General features: G+C 48.0%; 1 protein-coding gene across 9 annotated transcripts in view; it reads right to left on the reverse strand.

Moving 5' to 3' along the window:
- The window catches only part of KDM2B (lysine demethylase 2B), a 118100-nt gene that overhangs the window by 89713 nt on the left and 8704 nt on the right, over positions 1-19683 (reverse strand). For all 9 annotated transcript variants that reach the window (XM_070629035.1, XM_070629034.1, XM_070629046.1 and 6 more), the window contains 2 exons: positions 2337-2515; positions 2012-2118 (listed from right to left, as the gene is read on the reverse strand). In XM_070629035.1, the coding sequence (XP_070485136.1) occupies positions 2012-2118; positions 2337-2515 (286 nt within the window). The remainder of the gene's footprint in view (positions 1-2011; positions 2119-2336; positions 2516-19683) is intronic.

Genomic DNA, 19683 nt, shown 5'->3' on the forward strand with positions numbered 1-19683 from the left:
CGTGCGAACTTAACCACTGCACCACTGGGCCGGCCCCCTCCTCTGTCTTTTAAAGCCCAGGTTGAACATCCCCTCTGAAAGGACTTCCCAATGCCACCAGCCAAAAAGGATTCCTCTTCTCCCCATCGCCCTCCCGGGAACCTGTGTCCCTCTGCGTGGATGAGGTCTGCCCCTTATCCCTGTGTTACATGGCATGTTCCCCAAAGGGTAGGGGCTTTTAGTCTCATCCTTTTACTTTCCCATCCCAGGGGTTCCATACATTTTGCTGTGATCGAATCGGAATGGAATGGAATTGAAAACCCTCCTACCCTCCTCACCTGGAGCCCAGTCTTTGCTTTGATGCAGCCCTGATCGAAGGGGTGCACAGAGCTTCAGCTCTGAGGGGAGGAAAAATGCCTGAGAAATGATTAAAGAAAGAGAGAGAGCTTGAAAGCAAAATCTTGAGAAGCCCAGGGCCAGCGTGCTGGCCTCCCTCACAAAGCCTGGCACGCAGTCCGCATTCAATATGCACTGAATGAAGAGCTGCGTGAATGAAAAGTTCACAGCCTGTAAGCTCCTGGGGGCACTCCTGGCAGCAGCGCGGAGCAGAGGGATGCTAATGGATTCCCAGGCGCCAAAGCCAACTCTTCTAGGAAGCCCAGAGCAACAGTCCTGCCTGGGACAGCGGGTGTCTCCTTCCCGTTTTGGAGATGGAAACAGAGGGCCTGAGATGGTAGGGGCCCCAACGTGACTTCCTCCTCCCCAGGGTTCGTCCCTGAAGTCCTAGGACATGAGGGGCTTGTTGGTGCCTCTGCTCGTGTTAAACAATCAGTCTGGGGCCGGCCCGGTGGTGCAGCGGTTAAGTTCACACGTTCCGGTCCTCGGCGGCCCGGGGTTCGCCGGTTCGGATCCCGGGTGTGGACATGGTGCTGCTTGGCATGCCGTGCTGTGGTAGGCGTCCTCCCACATACAAAGTAGAGGAAGATGGGCACGATGTTAGCTCAGGGCCAGTCTTCCTCAGCAAAAAGAGGAGGACTGGCAGTAGTTAGCTCAGGGCTAATCTTCCTCAAAAAAAAAAAAAAAAACAATCGGTCTCAGGACTTGCTGGTCACATCCCATGTAGCGATTTCCCTGCAATTAGATGTGGCCACTTTCCCAGCCCCACGCCAACCTCCCACTTAAAGGGCACCGTCTAAGGAACATCTGGCGAGTAAGTGCCCTGAGGCTTTCTTTGGGAAAGGTTCTTCTGGATCAGAGGCCCCGGATCTCAAAAGCCAGAAGCAGAGGCTGGCCCTGTGGCATGGTGGTTAAGCTCAGTACACTTCACTTCAGCAGCCCAGGTTCGTGGGTTTGGATCCCAGGCATGGACCTACACCGCTCATCAGCCATGCTGGGTGGTGACCCACATACAAAGTGGAGGAAGACTGGCATAGCTCAGGGCTAATCTTCCTCAAGCAAAAAAAGAGGAAGATTGGCAACAGACGTTAGCTCAGGGAGAATCTTCCTCAGCAAAGAAAAAAAAAAAAGAAGAAGAAGAAGAACACCAGACCTCTCCCCATCCCTCAACAGAAACAAAGTGTCCATGGTGGGTGGGTCCCACTGAAAACGCCCATGCCCAAGGCATGCTGTCATTTAGAGAGAGCAAACAAATGTTGACAAGAACACACAGGCACTCAGAGAGACAGTTCCATTACTCTCCCTCCTCTTCAGATCACAACCCTCCAGGGAGAGCCGGCAGGAAGGTCAAAGGACCATCTAGATGAAGATTCCAGACCCAGAGCAGAATACAGAGACCCTGCATTCCAGGGAAGCAAGATCCCAACCTGCCCACACCAGGGACCCCCACCCCCTACATGCCAGCAGCACCCCTGTGGGGCTGTGGCCTCGGCCTGGGCTCATTCCTTCAGCTCTGGAGAAGACTGGCTGCAAAGTGATGCTCAAGCCTTCATGGACAGCCAGAGACCCCTTTTCAGGCCCCCCAAGGCTGCGAGTCACCGCCTCCCAGCTCCCGCCGCCAGCCAGGCAGTCTTACTTCTTCACTTTCGGGTACTTCATCTCTGCAATGGCATTCGTGGCTTCTGTCTGCTTCTCCTTCAAGTGCTGGGGCCACATGTTGTCCACCCAGTCCACCAGGTCCACCTGAAAGTCAGACCACCGTCAGAACTTCCTGTCTCTGGGTACTCTTAAGCTGGGCCGTCTCACCAATTCAACCGCTTTCTCCTGCTCCCAACAACCCTCCCACCCTCCCCCAGGGCTGGCACAGGCTGGCCTTGAACCTGTGTAGCAGCAAGAGAGGCAGGGCAAGGAGAGGAGGAGGTGGAAGGTGTCAGGGGAAGGCACCGCGGCCAGGGGCCTACCACAGTCGGACGCTTGACCAAGTGCTCCAGCTTGGTGTGGCTGAACTCGAGGCTGATGACGTTGTACAGCTTGTCCCGCTGAGCCTCGGGCGTCTCATAGTACCGCACAAACTGGGACATGCTCATCTCCGTGCCCTTCTGGGTGTTCACATCCATCACGTCCACCAGCCGCCGGCTACCTGGGGGCAGAATGCACACGCTGGTGGCTCCTGCCGGCTTGGGGTCCAGATCCCACTTGGGAGCCTCCAAACAAAACCTCCTCCTCCTCTAGGGTTTCCCATACGCCTCAGCCCTACACCACATCTGCTCAATTACCTCATCTTGCTGCTTTTCTTACTGAACCTCTCTCCAATCCGTCTGCTTCCCTGCAACACCACGGCCTCCACTCAAGTCCAGTCCACCATTACTACTCTACCAGGTGGCCTCAAGAGCTTCCTAAGGGGTCTCCAACTATCCCCTCCTACCCATCCTCCACACTGCTTTCTAAAACAGAGACCATATACAGACACTCCTCTCTCTGCTTAAAACCTTCCATGGCTCCCCACTGCCTACCGAAGAATCCCTTAGCACGGTATCAAGGCCTTTCTGCTTATTCATAGCACCAGGACAGTGCTTATCTCTGTAGATAACTAGTTGTTTAGTAATCTCCCTCCCTAGTCTGTGAGGCCAGGAAAGTTACTTGACTTCTCTGAACTTCCTTGTCTTCATCTTGCTGTCTCTTCTGATAGGCTAGTTGGGAGGATTAAATCAGACGAAGTACTCCAGATGCAGTGGCACAGTGTCTGGTACACAAATGAATGGGTCCCCCGTCATTCCTGAGCACTAATTGCAATTCCCTGAATATTGTGTTTCTTTGTCCACTTTGCTGTCTTTCTTCCCTACTACTCTGTAGTCATCGTGAGAGCAGGAGTCTTGTCTGTCTTGCTCAATATTCTATCCCAAGTACATGGAACAAAGCCTGGCACATAGTGGGAGGTCAGCAAACACTCATGGAACAAACAAAAGATGAATGTTGGCTGCCCTGTACAGCACGTGACACGTGACTTCTCATACGCAGGCCCGCCAAAGCACAGAGGATGAGGGCCCTTCTCAGCAAAGGCCCGACTTTCATCCCAGCAGCAGGCTGCGTGCCTCTCACGGCTTCCCAGAGAGCGGGGAACAGCTCTGGACCAGAGACAGGAACCTCCAGTGCTAGCCCTGGGGCCACCGCTGATTAAACCCTGGAGGAAATCATGACCCTTCACGGCCTCTGCTCCTCATCTCTAAAATGGAAACAATAATGGCTCCAGAACTCCAGCCAAGGTGCGAGAACCACCAAAGCTAAGTGGAAGTACTCGGAAAGGGGAGAAGGCAGACACAAAGCAGATTGCCAAATCCGTGGTGATTGATGAGGAAAGCTGGCACCTCCTGTCTGTTAGGACTCAAAATAAGCATCATGACTGCAACGAGACGCCCACCATCTGGTAAGGAAAGATCCCAATTCCTCATTAGCTCAGTGACAAATACACAGTCCATGGAGACTCAGAAACGTGGAAACCAGGGGGAAAAAAAGCAAAGAAAAGAATAGGGAGCAGGGGATCACCTTGTTCAAAGCTACCCAGCAGCAAAGACTAAACTAAGAACAGTCAGCAGACGACAGCCCAAGGGCCAAAGCCAGTCCACCGCCCGTTTTTACATGGCCTTAAATGGCCTACATACGACCTAAGAAAGGTTTTCACATTTTTAAGTGGTGGGGGGGGACATCAAAAGAAGAAGAATATCTTGTGATGTGAAAATTCTATGAAACTCAAATTTCCAGTTCATACATAGTTTTACTAGCACACAGCCCCACTCAGTTCACGTATCACCTCTGGCTCCTTCCACGCCCCCACTGCTGAGCTGAGGAGTTCACAGAGACTGAATGGCCGGCAGAACGTGCAAAACCTACTTTCTGCACCTCCACGGAGAAAGGCCGGCGACCCTTAAACCGGCACAAATCTTCATGGAACTCACACACTGATGTGAGCCATATTCCCATCTGGTTCGTCGCTACACACTCAGCTCTGTGCACAGAGCCTGCCCCACAACAGGCCCCATAAAAGGCCCACGGTCAATATTTGTTGAATAAATACACAGTGCTTTTCACATAGTAGGAAGCGAAGGATAAAAGTAATCCCCTAAGCGCGCAGGACAACTTGGGTGTTACTATCTTTTGGGTTCAATATCTAATCTTCACAACCACTCCAGAAGCTGGGTAGGACTGTCCCCACCTTACAGATGAGGAAACCAAGGTCGAGAGATGATGTGAGTGGCTCAGGGGCCCCAGAGCATACTCTTTCTACCCATGAGAACAGTTAACACTGAGCGCTCGAGCACAGGCAAGCTCTCCACCCAGGTTATCTTCATTGTGTTGACAGTTCTGGGAGGTAGAACGTCGACCGCAGCATACACAGTCGATGGATGAGAAACTGAGGCTTGGACAACGAACTTGCCCCTAAATGCCCAGTTAGTGAGCAGAAGAGCTGGGATTTGAAGCCAATTCCATCTAATACCGAAGCCCAGGCTCATATCCCCTCTCCTATCCCCGACCCCTGCCCTGAATCTTGATCATGTGCCAAGGTTGAAAAATGATCCCGGCCTTCAGTGGCTGGCTCCGAACCCAGTGGTGGATCCTGGGAAGCCTCAGGGTCATGGGAGAACAGCTTTGTTTTTGAGTCAGGAGTGCAGATCCACCAGGGGGCATCCCTGAACTTTGCTGGAAATTCTGGCCGTGTTCTAGGCAAGTGCTGGCTCCTTCCTTACCAGGGCTCCTGGAACAGGTGGGCTCTGCTCAGCTTTTCTGGAATGCCCACCTGGCAGAGGCCCTGCTGTTAGAGTGGGGGAGGTGGGAGGAGAACAGGCACCCAAGCCCTCCTCACTCTCCGCCTGCATCCTGCCTCCCTCTGCCTCTCTTCCCTAACCTCGCTTCCGGCACGTCTGCGAAGCCCCCTGTTGGGCAGGTAGGAGATGGGATAACGGACTCGAAAATCACAGTCAGCACAGAAGGCCCAGGGCTGCGCCGCCCCTGTCAGCACTATGCAGTGGTTAAGCTAAGATTTCATGGGTTCAAACCTCAGCTGAGCCTCAGGCCCCAGTTTCTCTGAGTATCAGTTTCCCCATCTGTAACAGGAGGACAAAAAAGGTAGCCAGCCAATGGGGTTGTCCTGAAACTTATGAGATAATGCACATAAAACACTTCCAGAGGGGCTGGCCCTGTGGCTGAGTGGTTAAGTGCGAGTGCTCCGCTTCTGCGACCCAGGGCAAGTTCGAATCCTGGGTGTGGACATGGCACTGCTCATTGGGCCAAGTTGAGGCGGTGTCCCACATGCCACAGCTAGAAGGACCTACAACTAGAATATACAACTATGTATTGGGGGTTTGGGGGAGAAAAAGCAGAAAAAAAAAGATTGGCAACAGTTGTTAGCTCAGGTGCCAATCTTTAAAAAAAAAAACAACCCTTCCAAGAAGTGCCTACAGGTAGGTGGTGTTACCCAATCAGCCAATTTCATCTATAATTATAGGTGGAGAGAGGGAGGCGGTGGAAAGTCAGAGCCAGTGAAATCTCTGCCAGCCAGTCCAGTGGACTGACGGCTTAAGATCCTAAAACGTAGTCAGGACAGCTAATGGGTGAGGGGTTTTTATGGGTAGTGATAAAAATGTTTAAAAACTGACTGTGGTGATGGTTGCACAACTCCAGGAACAGACAAAAAAAACACTGAATTGTATACTTTTTTTTTTTAGAGATTTTATTTTTCCTTTTTTCTCCCAAAGCCCCAGTACATAGTTGTGTATTTTTAGTTGTGGGTCCTTCTAGAAAGTTGTGGCATGTGGGATGCTGCCTCAGCATGGCTTGATGAGTGGTGCCATGTCCGTGCCCAGGAACCGAACCGGCGAAACCCTGGGCCGCTGAAGTGGAGCTCCTGAACTTAACCACTCAGCCATGGGGCCGGCCCCTGAATTGTATACTTTATTTTATTTTTTTTTTGAGGAAGATTAGCCCTGAGCTAACATCTACTGCCAATGCTCCTCTTTTTGCTGAGGAAGACTGGCCCTGAGCTAACATCCATGCCCATCTTCCTCTACTTTATATGTGGGACACCTACCACAGCATAGCTCGCCAAGCAGTGCTGTGTCCACACCCGGGATCCGAACTGGCGAACCCCGGGCCGCCAAAGCAGAACCTGAGAACTTAACCACTGCGCCACCGGGCCGGCCCCTAAATTGTATACTTTAAATGGGTGAATTATATGGTATGTGAAGTATATCTCAATAAAGCTATTTTAAAAAAAACAAACCTCAAGCTCTAAATGACCAAGAAAGTTGGGTTTTTCTAAACGCATTTTTTTCTGAGGGCCAGCCCAGTGGCCGAGTGGTTAAGTTCGTGCTCTCTGCTTCAGCCGCCCAGGGCTTCGCTGGTTCGGATCCTGGGTGCAGACATGGCACCGCTCATCAGGCCACGCTGAGGCAGCATCCCACATGCCACAACTAGAAGGACCCACAACTAAGAATATACAACTATATACCAGGGGGCTTTGGGGAAAAAAAGGAAAAATAAAATCTTTTAAAAAAAGTATTTTTTTCTTTCAAACGTCTTAAAAATCATGTAAGTTATTCAGCCAAAAGGAATAAGAACTGACACCTGCTATAACATGGAGGCACCTCAAAACATGATGCTCAGTGAAAGAAGCCAGACACAAATGGGCAGATACTGCATGATGCCATTTATATGCAACGTCCACAACAGGTTAATCCATAGAGATGAAAAGTAGCGAGTGGTTGCCAGGGGCTGGGCGGAGGGGAAATGGGAGTGACCACTGATGGGTACGAGTTTCCTTTCAGGGTGATGAAAATGTTCCAGAACTAGAGTGAGGTGATGGTTGTACAACCTCGTGAACTAGCAGAAGCGACGGTTGCACAACATTGCGAATGCCCTAAATGCCATCGAATTGTTCACTTTAAAATCGTTTATGTTGTTACGTGAATTTCACTTCAATCATTATTTTTTTAAAAAAGCAACGGAAGACATTATTTTAAATCTCATCTACTTCCTCCACTCTGCTGGAACAAGAACTTCATTTCTTCCACTTCTCGCTCTCTTCTTTTACCTGTTTCTTGCGTGTGAGTCTCCTCTCCTCACAGCTCAGGCACTTGGGCCACAGACTCTTTCAGCCCAAGTATGGGTGGCCCCCCAAAAAGAGTTATCTTCCTAGAACCTAGGAATAGGATCTTATTGGGAAAAAGTGTCTTTGCAGAGGTAATTAAGGTAAGGATCTTGAGACGAGATCATCCTGGACTTAGGGTGGGCCCTAAATCCAATGACAAGTGTCCTTAAAAGAAGGTAACGTGGGGCTAGCCCAGTGGTGCAGCGGTTAAGTTCACACGTTCCGCTTCGGCAGCCAGGGGTTCACTGGTTCGGATCCCAGGTGTGGACATGGCACCTCTCGGCAAACCATGCTGTGGTAGGCATCCCACATATAAAGTAGAGGAAGATGGGCACGGGTGTTAGCTCAGGGCCAATATTCCTCAGCAAAAAGAGGAGGATTGGCAATAGTTAGCTCAGGGCTAATCTTCCTCAAAAAAAAAAAAGAAGGTTACGTGTAGACAGAGGCAGAGATGCAGAGATTGCAGTGATGCGTCTACTGGCCAAGGAATACCAAAAGCTGGAGGAGGCAAGGAAGGATTCTCCCTCAGGGCCTCCAGAAGGAACTGATGCTGCCAACAGCTTGATTACGGATTTCTGACCTCTGAAACTGAGACTAAATTTCTGTGGCTTTAAGCCACGTAGTTTGTGATACTCCATTATGGCCACCCCAGGAAACAATACAAGACAATGGTCACCCTGGAGGTGGGAGGGTCACACTGGAGCTTCTAAGGAATTGCAATACTTCCTAACCTGGGTGGCAGGTGTTCATTTTATAATCTTTTTGTTTGTTTGTTTTTTGTCTTTTGGGTTTTTTTTTTAGGAAGATTAGTCCTGAGCTAACATCTGCTGCCAATCATCCTCTTTTTGCTGAAGAAGATTGGCTCTGAGCTAACATCTACACCCATCTTCCTCTATTTTATATGTGGGATACCTGCCACAACATGGCTTGATAAGTGATGCATAGGTCCTTGCCTGGGACCCAAACTGGCATGCCCCAGGCCACAGAAGCAGAGCGCACGAACCTAACCACTATGCCACCAGACAAGCCCCTATAATCTTTCTTTAAACTTCTTGGCACATATAATATATTTCACATACATCCCCCCCAAAAAAGATGGATCCAAGGACTCATGTTTCAGATTCCAGTCTTCACAGCATAAGATCTTTAGGCCAGCTATCCCAGTGTTCTCATCTGAAACCTGGAACTAAAACCACCTATCTCAAAAAAAAGCTATGAAAAAAAAATTTAACTAAAATTTTTTTAAAACATTCAGACAGTTAATTCTGGAGGCAAATGAAAGACCTTTAATTAAGGGCACCAAATGTGCCCCACCTCTCAGCGTAGAGAAGTTAAAGATCTGTATACAAGCCACAGCTTCCCCTCCTTGCCCATCTCAAACAAGACTGGATAAGCCCCTTCTCTTTCAGAACAACTCTGACTCACCAACCTGATTCTCAACTTGCACAACAGAACTAATGGGCAATAAGCATACAATTCTGACGACCCCAAAATGGCAGGTCATCATCTCAATGTTATTCTATAAAGTTGGTATCATGTTTGATGCCAACTTATATACAACCCAAATCAAAGAAGACGATAATTAAAAGATTTCCCAAAAAAATGGCAAATCTAATTCTAAAAAGTCTTCTTAAAGGAGTATATTTATCCATTTTTATTAGCATATATGACAGACATATGTGATACACATATAATGCATGTAACAAATGTGTATATAAATATATCATATAAGCAAGCATTAATATAGATATGTATATAATATATATATGTACATTTAGAAAAGCTCTTTAGGGGCCAGCCCCACGGCCAAGTGGTTAAGTTCGCGCGCTCCACTGCAGCAGCCCAGGGTTTCGCCGGTTCGGATCCTGGGCACAGACATGGCGCTGTTCATGAAGCCATACTGAGGCGGCGTCCAACATGCCACAACTAGAAGGACCCACAACTAAAAATACACAACTACGTATCAGGGGGCTTTGGGGAGAAAAAAGAAAAACAAAATCTTTAAAAAAAAAAAAGAAAAGAAAAGCTCTTTAAAAGAAATTAGATGTCATCTATTCAGTTATTCATGGTTAGTACACAGCAGTGTAAAAATCACTGATATTTTTAAGACACATAACACCTTCCTTGCAGGACATATATATAGGCACATGTAATTGTGATTAAAATTTGGGCACAAGTGTGTTTTCAAACACGTATATACCTTGTATATATCAAGATACTTGCCTTTGTAAGACAGCTGATGCAACACTTGTAAGCTCACTTAATCCCATGTGTGTATATACACACACACACACATATATCTCCCACTCACTTGTATAAATATATTGATCTATAAATTATCATTTTCTTTTTTTTTTTTTAAAGATTGTCACCTGAGCTAACAACTGTGGCCAGTCTTTTTTTTTTTTTTCTGCTTTATCCCCCCAAATCCCCCCTGGTACATGGTTGTATATCCTAGTTGCAGGTCCTTCCACTTGTGGCATACGGGACACCGCCTCAACGTGGCCTGACGAGCGGTGCCATGTCCGCGCCCAGGATCCGAACCAGCGAAACCCTGGGCCGCCGCAGCGGAGAGCGCGAACTTAACCACTTGGCCACTGGGCCGGCCCCCTATAAATTATCATTTTCATTCTTAGTCCAAATGTAGACAAAATAAAAAGCATCTGAGATTCATTATCATTTGGTAAATGCAAGAATAAATGACAAATCATGTTTTGTGAAAAAGAGACACAGCTTTAAAATAATTTAGTTTAACAGTATCATTTAGTTACTAGGATGTAGTAATTTGCAAAATTATACCTTAACACTCTGAAAATGTTATTTACTTCGCATATGTCAAGGTATTAAAAAAAATAAAACTAGTATGGGGAAAAATTTCAATAGTAATTTTTAAAATAGGTAAGTAAAAATTTAAAATTAAATTTAAAAAAAACGTTGTGGGGGGCTGGCCCTGTGGCCGAGTGGTTAAGTTCGCGTGCTCCACTGCAGTGGCCCAGGGTTTCGCAGGTTCGGATCCGGGTGTGGACATGGCACCGCTCATCAGGCTGTGTTGAGGCAACGTCCCACATGCCACAACTAGAAGGAGCTGCAACTAAGATATACAACTATGTACCAGGGGGATTTGGGGAGATAAAGCAGAAAAAAAAAAAAGTTGTGGGATTAACCGAGATGACCCCTATAAAATGCTGGAGACACAGAAAGCATGACCTAAGTTGGCTCTCTCCTCACCCGGCCTGATCCCAGTCCCCTCTATCCTGCTAACAGACTTTAGTACCCACTTGTCTCGAGGGCTGTTGTAGGTTGAATTGTGTTCCCCAAAAACATATGTTCAAGTCTTAACCCCTGATACCTGTGAATGTGACCTTATTCGGAAATAGGGTCTTTGCAGATGAGATCAAGCTAAAAACAAGGTCAGATTGGATTAGGGTGGGCCCTTAGCCAAGGACTGGTGTCCTTATAAAACAAGAGAAATTTGGACAGAAACACCAGAGGGAACACATCCGTGTAGAGACGGAAGCAAAGACTGGAGCGCTGCATCTACAAGCCAAGGAACGCCAAGGAAGCCAGCAACCGGCAGAAGCTGCAAGAGGCAAGGCAGGATCCTCTCTAGAGCCTTCAGAGAGAGCTCGGCCCTGCCAACACCTGGAGTTCAGACTTTCGGCCTCCAGAACCGTGAGAGAATAAACTACTGTGGTTTTAAGCCTCTCGGTTTGTGGTACTTTGTTATAGCAGCCTGAGGAAAAAACACAAGGGCCAACGAGAGAATTACTGGGTGAACCTAGATACATGGCTCCATAAATGTCAGATCTGAAGCAGGGAAGGCCCCTGGCCTCCCCCACGGCGCTAGTACAAGCTGTCACAGGACAGACACTCTGTATAAATAACCTGGGTAATTTGCCTAGTGGCTTCACAAAGAGAAAATGTCATCCTCGATGACATCATATCATTTCATCCTAAATACTAGATTTCTTTGTCTACTTGTTTCTTGTCTTTCTCCCCTACTACTCCGTAAATGCTGCAAGGGCAGGAGACTTGTCTGTCTTGCCCACTATTCTATCCTGAGTATCTAGAATGGAGGGCCTGGCACATAGCGGGATCTCAGTAAATACTTGTGGAATGAATAAACAAATGTTGGATGCTATTCACTTTTATGTCCTGTGCAGCAGGTGACATGTGACTTCACATACAAATGACAGTTAACCTGAAGAAATGACCGGGAGGTGGTTATGTGTAAGCTCCCCACCAAGGAAGATGATTCCCCCAACCCGGAAAATATCTGGAAGTCCTGAGCAGTCAGGAACCCCAGCCCTGGGACAACCGTCACTGATCGCAGAAGGAAAGGTCTATTTTCACTTTTTTGAGCACTAACCAGACTTCCAGCCCCCGCCCTCCATCACAATGCCCAGGGCTCCCTATGCACCCTCACTTCCCTCTGCTCTTAGTCAGTTGCAGGTCCCCAGCTGACCCCACCTCAGACTGCTCCGCCCACAGATGAAAAGGGAAGTCAGGACTCGGGTGGTTAGAGCAGTGAGGAGCAGCTGGAGCCGATGTGGGGGAGGGGAGCATGCAGGGAAGAGGCCCAAGGGTGGGAGAGGCCGAGTGGCTGTATTAGGAGCGGAAGGCTAGGGCACTTAGTTGTAAGAATAGCTTATTTGGTGTGCAGGGAGCTCTATCCAGCTCCCCAGGTGTCCTGGAAGCCACAGTCTGTGGGAGGGGTGGGAGTGAGAGTGGAGGGAGGTGGAAGAGAAGTCAGGTCTCCTAGGTGCCTGGGCTCCATAAACCCCCAGGGAAACACAAATGTACCAGTAACCAGAAAACTCAGTCCTGCTGGGTTCTGGCCCCCAGGTGACAGTGAGAAATGCATAAACAATAGCATACTGCCTAGGGAGGCAGAAGGACACTGGTAGAAGTGACCACTGTGGCTTAGGAGTCTAGCCCATCCGAGATAAGGACCAGCTCTAAACCAAACAGCAGATGAGGGGAATTTTCTCTCCATAGATGTAACCCAGTCACTAAACGACAAAGGAATGACAGAATTAGACCATCACCACTTTGCAACCCTTAATAAACTAACGGAGCTAGACATCAAAGATCAACGGTTGCTAACATCAGAGAGAGAGATGCTCTGACATTACGTGCCTTCTGACAGAAACACAGAACACCATCTACGAAGTTAGTCTTGCCAGAAAAAATGAATGAACAAATGAATGAATGTGTGCATTTTTGTGTCTTGAGAGAGACCCTAATTCTGATCAAGTGTCTACATCCAACTAGCAATTTACAGGAACTACAGAGGACAGAGGAAGAAATTAAACTACTCCCAGGAAATGCCATTGGCAAAATCCAGAAAATGGAAAACTCTACAGATCAAACAACCCAAATCTTCAGATTGGAGGGAAATGGAGGGAGAAGCCAGAGATTGTAAGAGACTTAAAAGGCATCTCAGCCAGTCCCAACACAAGGACCATATTTACATTCTGATTCATATGACTGTCAAAAAAAAAAAGAAAGAATGTAATATTTATGATATACATGAAACAACTGGAAATTTGAAGAATGAATTGAGTATTTACTAATTTTAAGGAATTATAGTCTTTAAAAAATAAAGTATGATAATGCTACTGTAATTATGTTTTTAAAAATCCCTTCCCAGGGCCAGCCCCGTGGCATAGTGGTTGAGTTACGAGCACGCTGCTTCAGCAGCCCAGGGTTTGCAGGTTCGGATCCCAGGCACAGACCTACTCCACTCGTCAGCCATGCTGTGGCCACAACCCACATACAAAGTGGAGGGAGAGTGGCACAGATGGTAGCTCAGGGTGAATCTTCCTCAGCAAAAAAAAGCAAAATCCCTTCTCATTTGGAACTATATACTGAAAACTTTGTGAATAAAATGGTATGATGTCTGGATATGCTTCAAATATTGCGGGAGAGGAAGAAGCGGATGGGGCATGGAAGGGGCCAGACCACAGATTGATGGGTGTTGGGGCTGGGTGAGGAGTGCATGGGAGTTCATTATACTTTGTCTACTCTTGTTACTTTTTAAAATTCTCTCCAATAAAAAGTATTTTCATAAATCCCAGCCCTGTTACTAGCTAAGTCGCTTCAGGGGACTCATCTACCCTTTCGAGACTTAGAGAGTCCTTATTTGTAAAGGGGGCCCATTAATGTAAGAGAGCCTAACATGGTATCTGCCACATGGTAGGGTCTGCAACACATTTAGCCACAAGCCACTGAGCAGGTCTGAGGCTTGGACAGAAGCATGAGGTTCTAAATACAAACTAAGGTGCTGTCGCAATCAGACAGAAAGGGAAAGGGAACTCCTTCTTCCCGTATGTGGACTTCTCAGGCACCTCGATTTTAACCCTGAAACCACAGCCCCCCTCTGGGCTCTATTCTTCTCACTTGAAGAACCACACTGGAGGCACGGGTGCCCGACTGGTTCCTCAGTCAGCGATGACCCACAGGAGGCCAGAGAATGAGCAGTGGGGGCCCGAAGGGCCGCCGGGACACTGCCAAGAGCCATGGACTGAGCTCGAGTCCCGGCCACCCTGACTGACCCTGCTCTAGACTTGAGTTACCTCGTGTGGAAAGACAGGAAGAAGCTGACCTTTATACTTTTTATCGTTGCCACAGAACTCTTTCATCAAACAGAGGCTTTGACAAGAGCCAAATGCATAAATAAAAACAAGCAGCTCAGGCTGAAGGGGGAAGGGGGGCGCTCAGAATTCAGACCCGGATTCCTGGGATTTCCTTTCGAAAACCACTGCGTTAGGTCAGTTGTAGGTCCTCTTTCAGGGTCGACACACTGATTTTCAGCCTAGTTCTTAAATACTCAGATCAGACCCCCTAAACGTGAACTAGAGGGAAGCAGAAGGAGGAAGAGACCGAGAGGCTCGCCTGAGGGTCACTGGGGACACTTGGGGTCTGCCAGTCCCTTTCCGTTTGAGCTGGGAGATTAAGAATCGGTGCTCCATCTTCTCAGGTTCCCAGTCTGATCTGCTACTGGTGGCCAAGGGGAGCGGGGCACAAGTGGCCAGTCTCCAAGCAGGAAGCTCAGCACCAGAGGAGGCAGGTGCCCCACGGGACAGAAGGGACAGATCAGCGCTAAGAATGGAATGTGGCCTTCCAAGCTTTGGGGAGCAGCCACACCTGGAGCAGGTGACAGAACAAGCTGCTCCTTGGAACCTGCCAGGGATCTACAGCACTGGAACTCTCGGGCTCTTGAAGTCACTGGGTTACAGGAGAAATCTTCCACATGGGAGCGGTGCCGGGCGTTCCCAACTAGGCCGTCAGCTCAACCCTCCTCCCCTCCTCGCTCCCCTCCCTCCTCCCCTCCCTCCAGTCTCATTGGTTCTCTGGGCTCACAGGCTACGCACATCCAACAAATTCCAGCAGCAGAAATTAATCCACGGCCCCATGGCCCTTGCTTTGAAGGCTCCATCAGTCAGCTCCAAGAGCCATGGGCTCCAGCCAGGAGGAGGCCACTGAAAGTCACCTTGAAGGCTACTAGAAAGCACACATGGCCACTGACCCCAAACTGCCCCTGAGCCTGCTCTCCAGAGAGTGCACACAACTGCCCCCTCATCATCACTCTGGAGCCTTGTCTATCATCCTCAAGTTTCGGGACTGGTTTATTATTCTGCTCCTTGGGAGTAGCTCCTCATCCACCTCACAGAGACAGTGTTTCTCAGTGAGAGTGTTGGCCACGGTTCAAATCCCGCCCCGCTATTTCCTAGCAGTGAGGCCTCGGGTCTGTCCCCGAACCTCTCCAGGACTCAGTTTCCTCATCTGTAAAGTTGAGCTAATAGGACCCGCCTAGTGAATTATTGAAAGCACTTTGTAAACTTAGAAGCAGGGGTCCTATTGAGGCCACGGACTCAAAGTGGAGGTGCAAGGTGTAGCAAAGAGAGGGCCCAGGGCTGAGAGTCACTGCACGACTTGGACCCAATCTCTTCCAAGATCTGGGCCTCGGTTTCCTCACTGCGAAATAAGAAGATGCTTGCAAGGGTCCCCAGGTTTTCCTTGAACACGAATATCTTCTGGCTTCTCACCTTGGCACCTTAACAACTCTTGCCAGGACAGATCCAGGGTCCTCTGCACCCTGGGCTCATGACCCTGACCCTCATGGAGAGATGGGCATAAGATACAAACCCAGACTCACAAATCAGGGCTAAACTCAATCAGACAAGAAAATCCAAAAAGACACCCAAGCCAACATCAACAAAGCTTTCTGATTAGGAGATGCCGAGAGCCAGCCCCAGTTCCGTGCAGAAGTTGGGAGAATGGCTCTACGGTCGGACGGATACAGGCATAAATCTCAGCTCTTTCACGCACTAGCTATTGGACTGTGGACAAGTCACTGAGCCTCAGTTTTAACATCTATAAAACGGGGATAGTGATAAATAGGGCTTTATGTGGATCACATGAAATAATATAGATGAGGTCCCTGGCTTATAATAAGATCTCAGTAAACAGCAGCTAATGCTATTATTTCTATTCTAAGGAGCTCCCCCACGGGAGAACGATTCCTATTAGGCAAACAATGGGAAGAAGCAAGTATAGTCCCCTAGGCCCCAGCACTATCAAGATTTTTATTTCAGAGCACTAGCTTTCCAGGAAAAGAGAAACAGAACAAATCACAGAGGTGGGTGTTCATCTTGAAGAGAAGACACACCTGAGAACATAACAGAACCCCTCTGAAACCCTCCTCGCTTGGGGGCTCATGATCGTCAGCTCTCCTGACTTCAGGCACCTTCCCCTCCATGCATTTCCATCTGTCCTGCCAGGTGGCTGCCCCCGCGCCTGTCCAACTGGACTTCTCTTCTGAGCTCAAATTCAACGTGGCCGGAACTGAACTCATCTACCGCCCCTCCCCCGACAGGTCTACTTTTCCCCTGGGGTTCTGTTACAAGCATCATCTCCCAATCGCTGAAATTCAAACCTATATTTGAATCTGATGTGCTGTCTACTAGCAAGTCACCTCTCTCCAGGCCTCAGTTTTTCCCACCTGTGAAATGGGAAAGCAAGACTAGAAGAGTTCTAAGAACTCTTCCAGAGTTTAAAATTTTAAAAGCCTATGATTTTAAATCAACTTTAAAAAAGGTCTAGGGACAAGTCAGCCATCTTTGATTTCTAAGGAGTGAGAATTTAAGTCTTCTCCCTAAACACGGCCCGTCAAGGGCAGGGCCCACGTTTTATGAGTCTCCTCAGCCCCAGCACCTCGCACAGAGCCAGACACAACCCAACACCCAGTAAACGTGTGAATGAAGAATGAACAGAGGATGGTCAGGGCTCGGGTTCAGGTTTGGGTTCAGGTGAGGATTAGGGTTAGGGTTAGGGTAGAAAGGCATAAAGCTAAAGCTTTGGAGACACCCGGAGCTGGCTTCAGGTCCTGGCTCCACTGCCCACTAGCTGTATGGCTTTTTCCCTCTGACCCTCAGATCCCTCATCTGGAAAAGTGAACAATAACAATTTATATGATTATTGGTGAGGACAAAATGATAAACACACAGTAAAACACAGGTAATTATTACTATAATTGGATGAATAAACGAATACTGAATGAGGTGATTTGTCCTGAGGATTTTTCAAGAAAAGGGACAAAGAAAGTATCCGTTGGTTTGGGTATCCTCATTAGAGAGAAATACAACGAAGAGATCATGTGTAAGACCCCACAGCCATGGGCCATCCCAACCCTCAGCAACATAAGTACGGAGAGCGAGTGGGGACCGGCACTTTATGGACGCGTTTCCTCCGAGGGTTTAAAGCATCTTCAGAGGTAACTAGAATTACCTCTTCTGCAGTCTCCCTATCCCCCCAACTCCCAACCCACAGATGCGAAAATATCCCAGTCTCTTAAGTGAACTGTCTGGGATAGAGATCCTGTTGAAAGGTGGCCTCGGGATGCACACAGAGTAGAGCACCCAGAAACTGACCCACCGAAATGCAGCCCCCTGATTCACGGCAGAAACCAGACTTCAGCGCCGTGGGGAGAGTTATTCCTCATATGGAGAAAAGACTTGATCAGATATTTCACAAAAGAAGACATCCAAACAGCAGACAAACATATGAAATGGAGCTTAATTTCATTAGTTATTAGAGAAATGCAAACTAAAACCACAATGATATACAACCATACCGCCACTGGCATGGGAGCATGGCTGAAATGAAAAGGATGAAAACATCAAGTCATGGTGAGGATGCAGAGCAATCAGAACCAGAACAAAGGCTCTGGACAATTACTTTACAGTATCCACTAAAACTGGACATACACACAAATTCTATGACCCAAGCAATTCTGCTCTTAAGTATATGCTCAACAGAAATGCAGCCATCTGTTCACCAAAAGTCATGTTCTAGAATGTTCATAACAGCACTATACATATAGCCTTAAAATGGCAGCTATTCAAGTGCCCATTAATAGCAGAATGAATAAATAAATTGTGAAGTATCTCATATAGCAATGAGAATAAATAATCTACAACCACACACAACAGTACGGACGAAACTCATAAACACAAAAGGTCAGCAAAAGAAGCCAAAACCAAAAGAAGACACCTTGTATGATTCCACTGACATAAAGTGTGAAAACAGGAAAATTCACCCATGCTATGAGAAACCGGGATGACAGTGGAGGGTATTAACTGGACATGAATAGTAAGTGGACAAGAGGGGCTGATCCTTGGGTGTCAGTTACCCTGGTGTGTTCAATTTGTTAAAGTTAATCGAGCAGTATGCTAACTATATGTGCACTTTCCTATATGTATATTATACTTCAATAAAAAGTTATTTTAAGTGTCCAGCATTAGAGAAATGGAAAGTGCCTTTTTCTAAAATGCGGGGAGCTAGGAACAGAGGCTGGGTGCCTGTCTTCCCAGTGGGCAGAGAAAAAGCTCAATTTTAGGACTTAGAGAAGAGTCGGTAGCCCCAAGCTGTAGACTAAATAGCTGGCCGTGCACCAGTCCCCCTCTGAAACAGGTGCCTCCCAAGATACAGGGCCTGGGGAGGGGGAAAGAGGCTGGAAGACAGAGGCTGAGATCCCACACCAAGTGGGAGAGTTGGTCCAGCCTCCCCCATACACTGCCCTCCAAAGCAGAACTCCCATTTATGGTAGGGGCATATTTATGCCGCCCAGCAACACTGGAGGATCACTCCTTCCCTATGCTGAGGCCACGTGGTTCTGCCGGGCAGACGCCAGTCACCAGCTCCTGGGGTGGGGGTGTGCTAAGACTATCAGAGACAATCCAGAGACAGCTGATGGAATTATTGGGAGTTGGGAAGGAGGACCCTGAGCCTGTAGGATGGATGCCTGGAGCTGCTGGCTCTCAACCTTCGGCACCACATGGGGAGAAGCTGGCCTGAGAAGGAACCAGAAAAAGGAAGCAAAAGAGGGAGGCAGAAAGGAAAAGTAGGAGTCGACTTCTTGAGATCTTCTTGGAGCACCTAGATCTGGATGTGGCTGGAAGTGACACCCAGAGCCTATTACGTAAGCCAATGAATTCTGCTTTGCTTAGGCCAGCTTGAGTAACATTTGTCACTTAGGTCACTATGACAAACACGTCCTATTACTGCTCTCTGGAAGCCCGTGTGCACTCTGAGACTAAAATGGCTGTAATAACACCCCACACTAACTGCAATTACAGGCAGGCATCACTCACCATGTCAGAACATGCTATACTTTTACAAAGCTTTTTTTTTTTTTTAATATTTTATTTCTTTCTTCTCCCCAAAGCCCACCAGTACACAGTTGTATATTTTTAGTTGTGGGTCCTTCTAGGTGTGCTACATGGGACGCCACCTCAGCATGGCTTGAGGAACGGTGCCAGGCCGCCCCCAGGATCTGAACCGGCAAAATCCTGGGCCTCCGAAGCAGAGCGGAGAACTTAACCACTCAGGCATGCGGCCGGCCCCCGCCTTTTCTTTTTAATATATTTTTACAAAGAGTTTTAATATTTCCTCCATCGATTTGATCATCACAGAAATGCCAAGAGACATGGGGTGCAGGTATTACAATTGCCACTTTCTTTGCCATCCCAGACTTTTCAAGAACTGGCAAGGATGTCGGGATGTTGGGACCATCCGATTGGACCCTCTTGCTTCCACAATGAGAAGAATGAGGCTCAAGGAAAAAAGAGGCAGCCTGGGCACAACCAGAGCATAATAAAACT

Source organism: Equus przewalskii, chromosome 7, assembly GCF_037783145.1.
Source record: "Equus przewalskii isolate Varuska chromosome 7, EquPr2, whole genome shotgun sequence".
Taxonomy (NCBI): domain Eukaryota; kingdom Metazoa; phylum Chordata; class Mammalia; order Perissodactyla; family Equidae; genus Equus; species Equus przewalskii.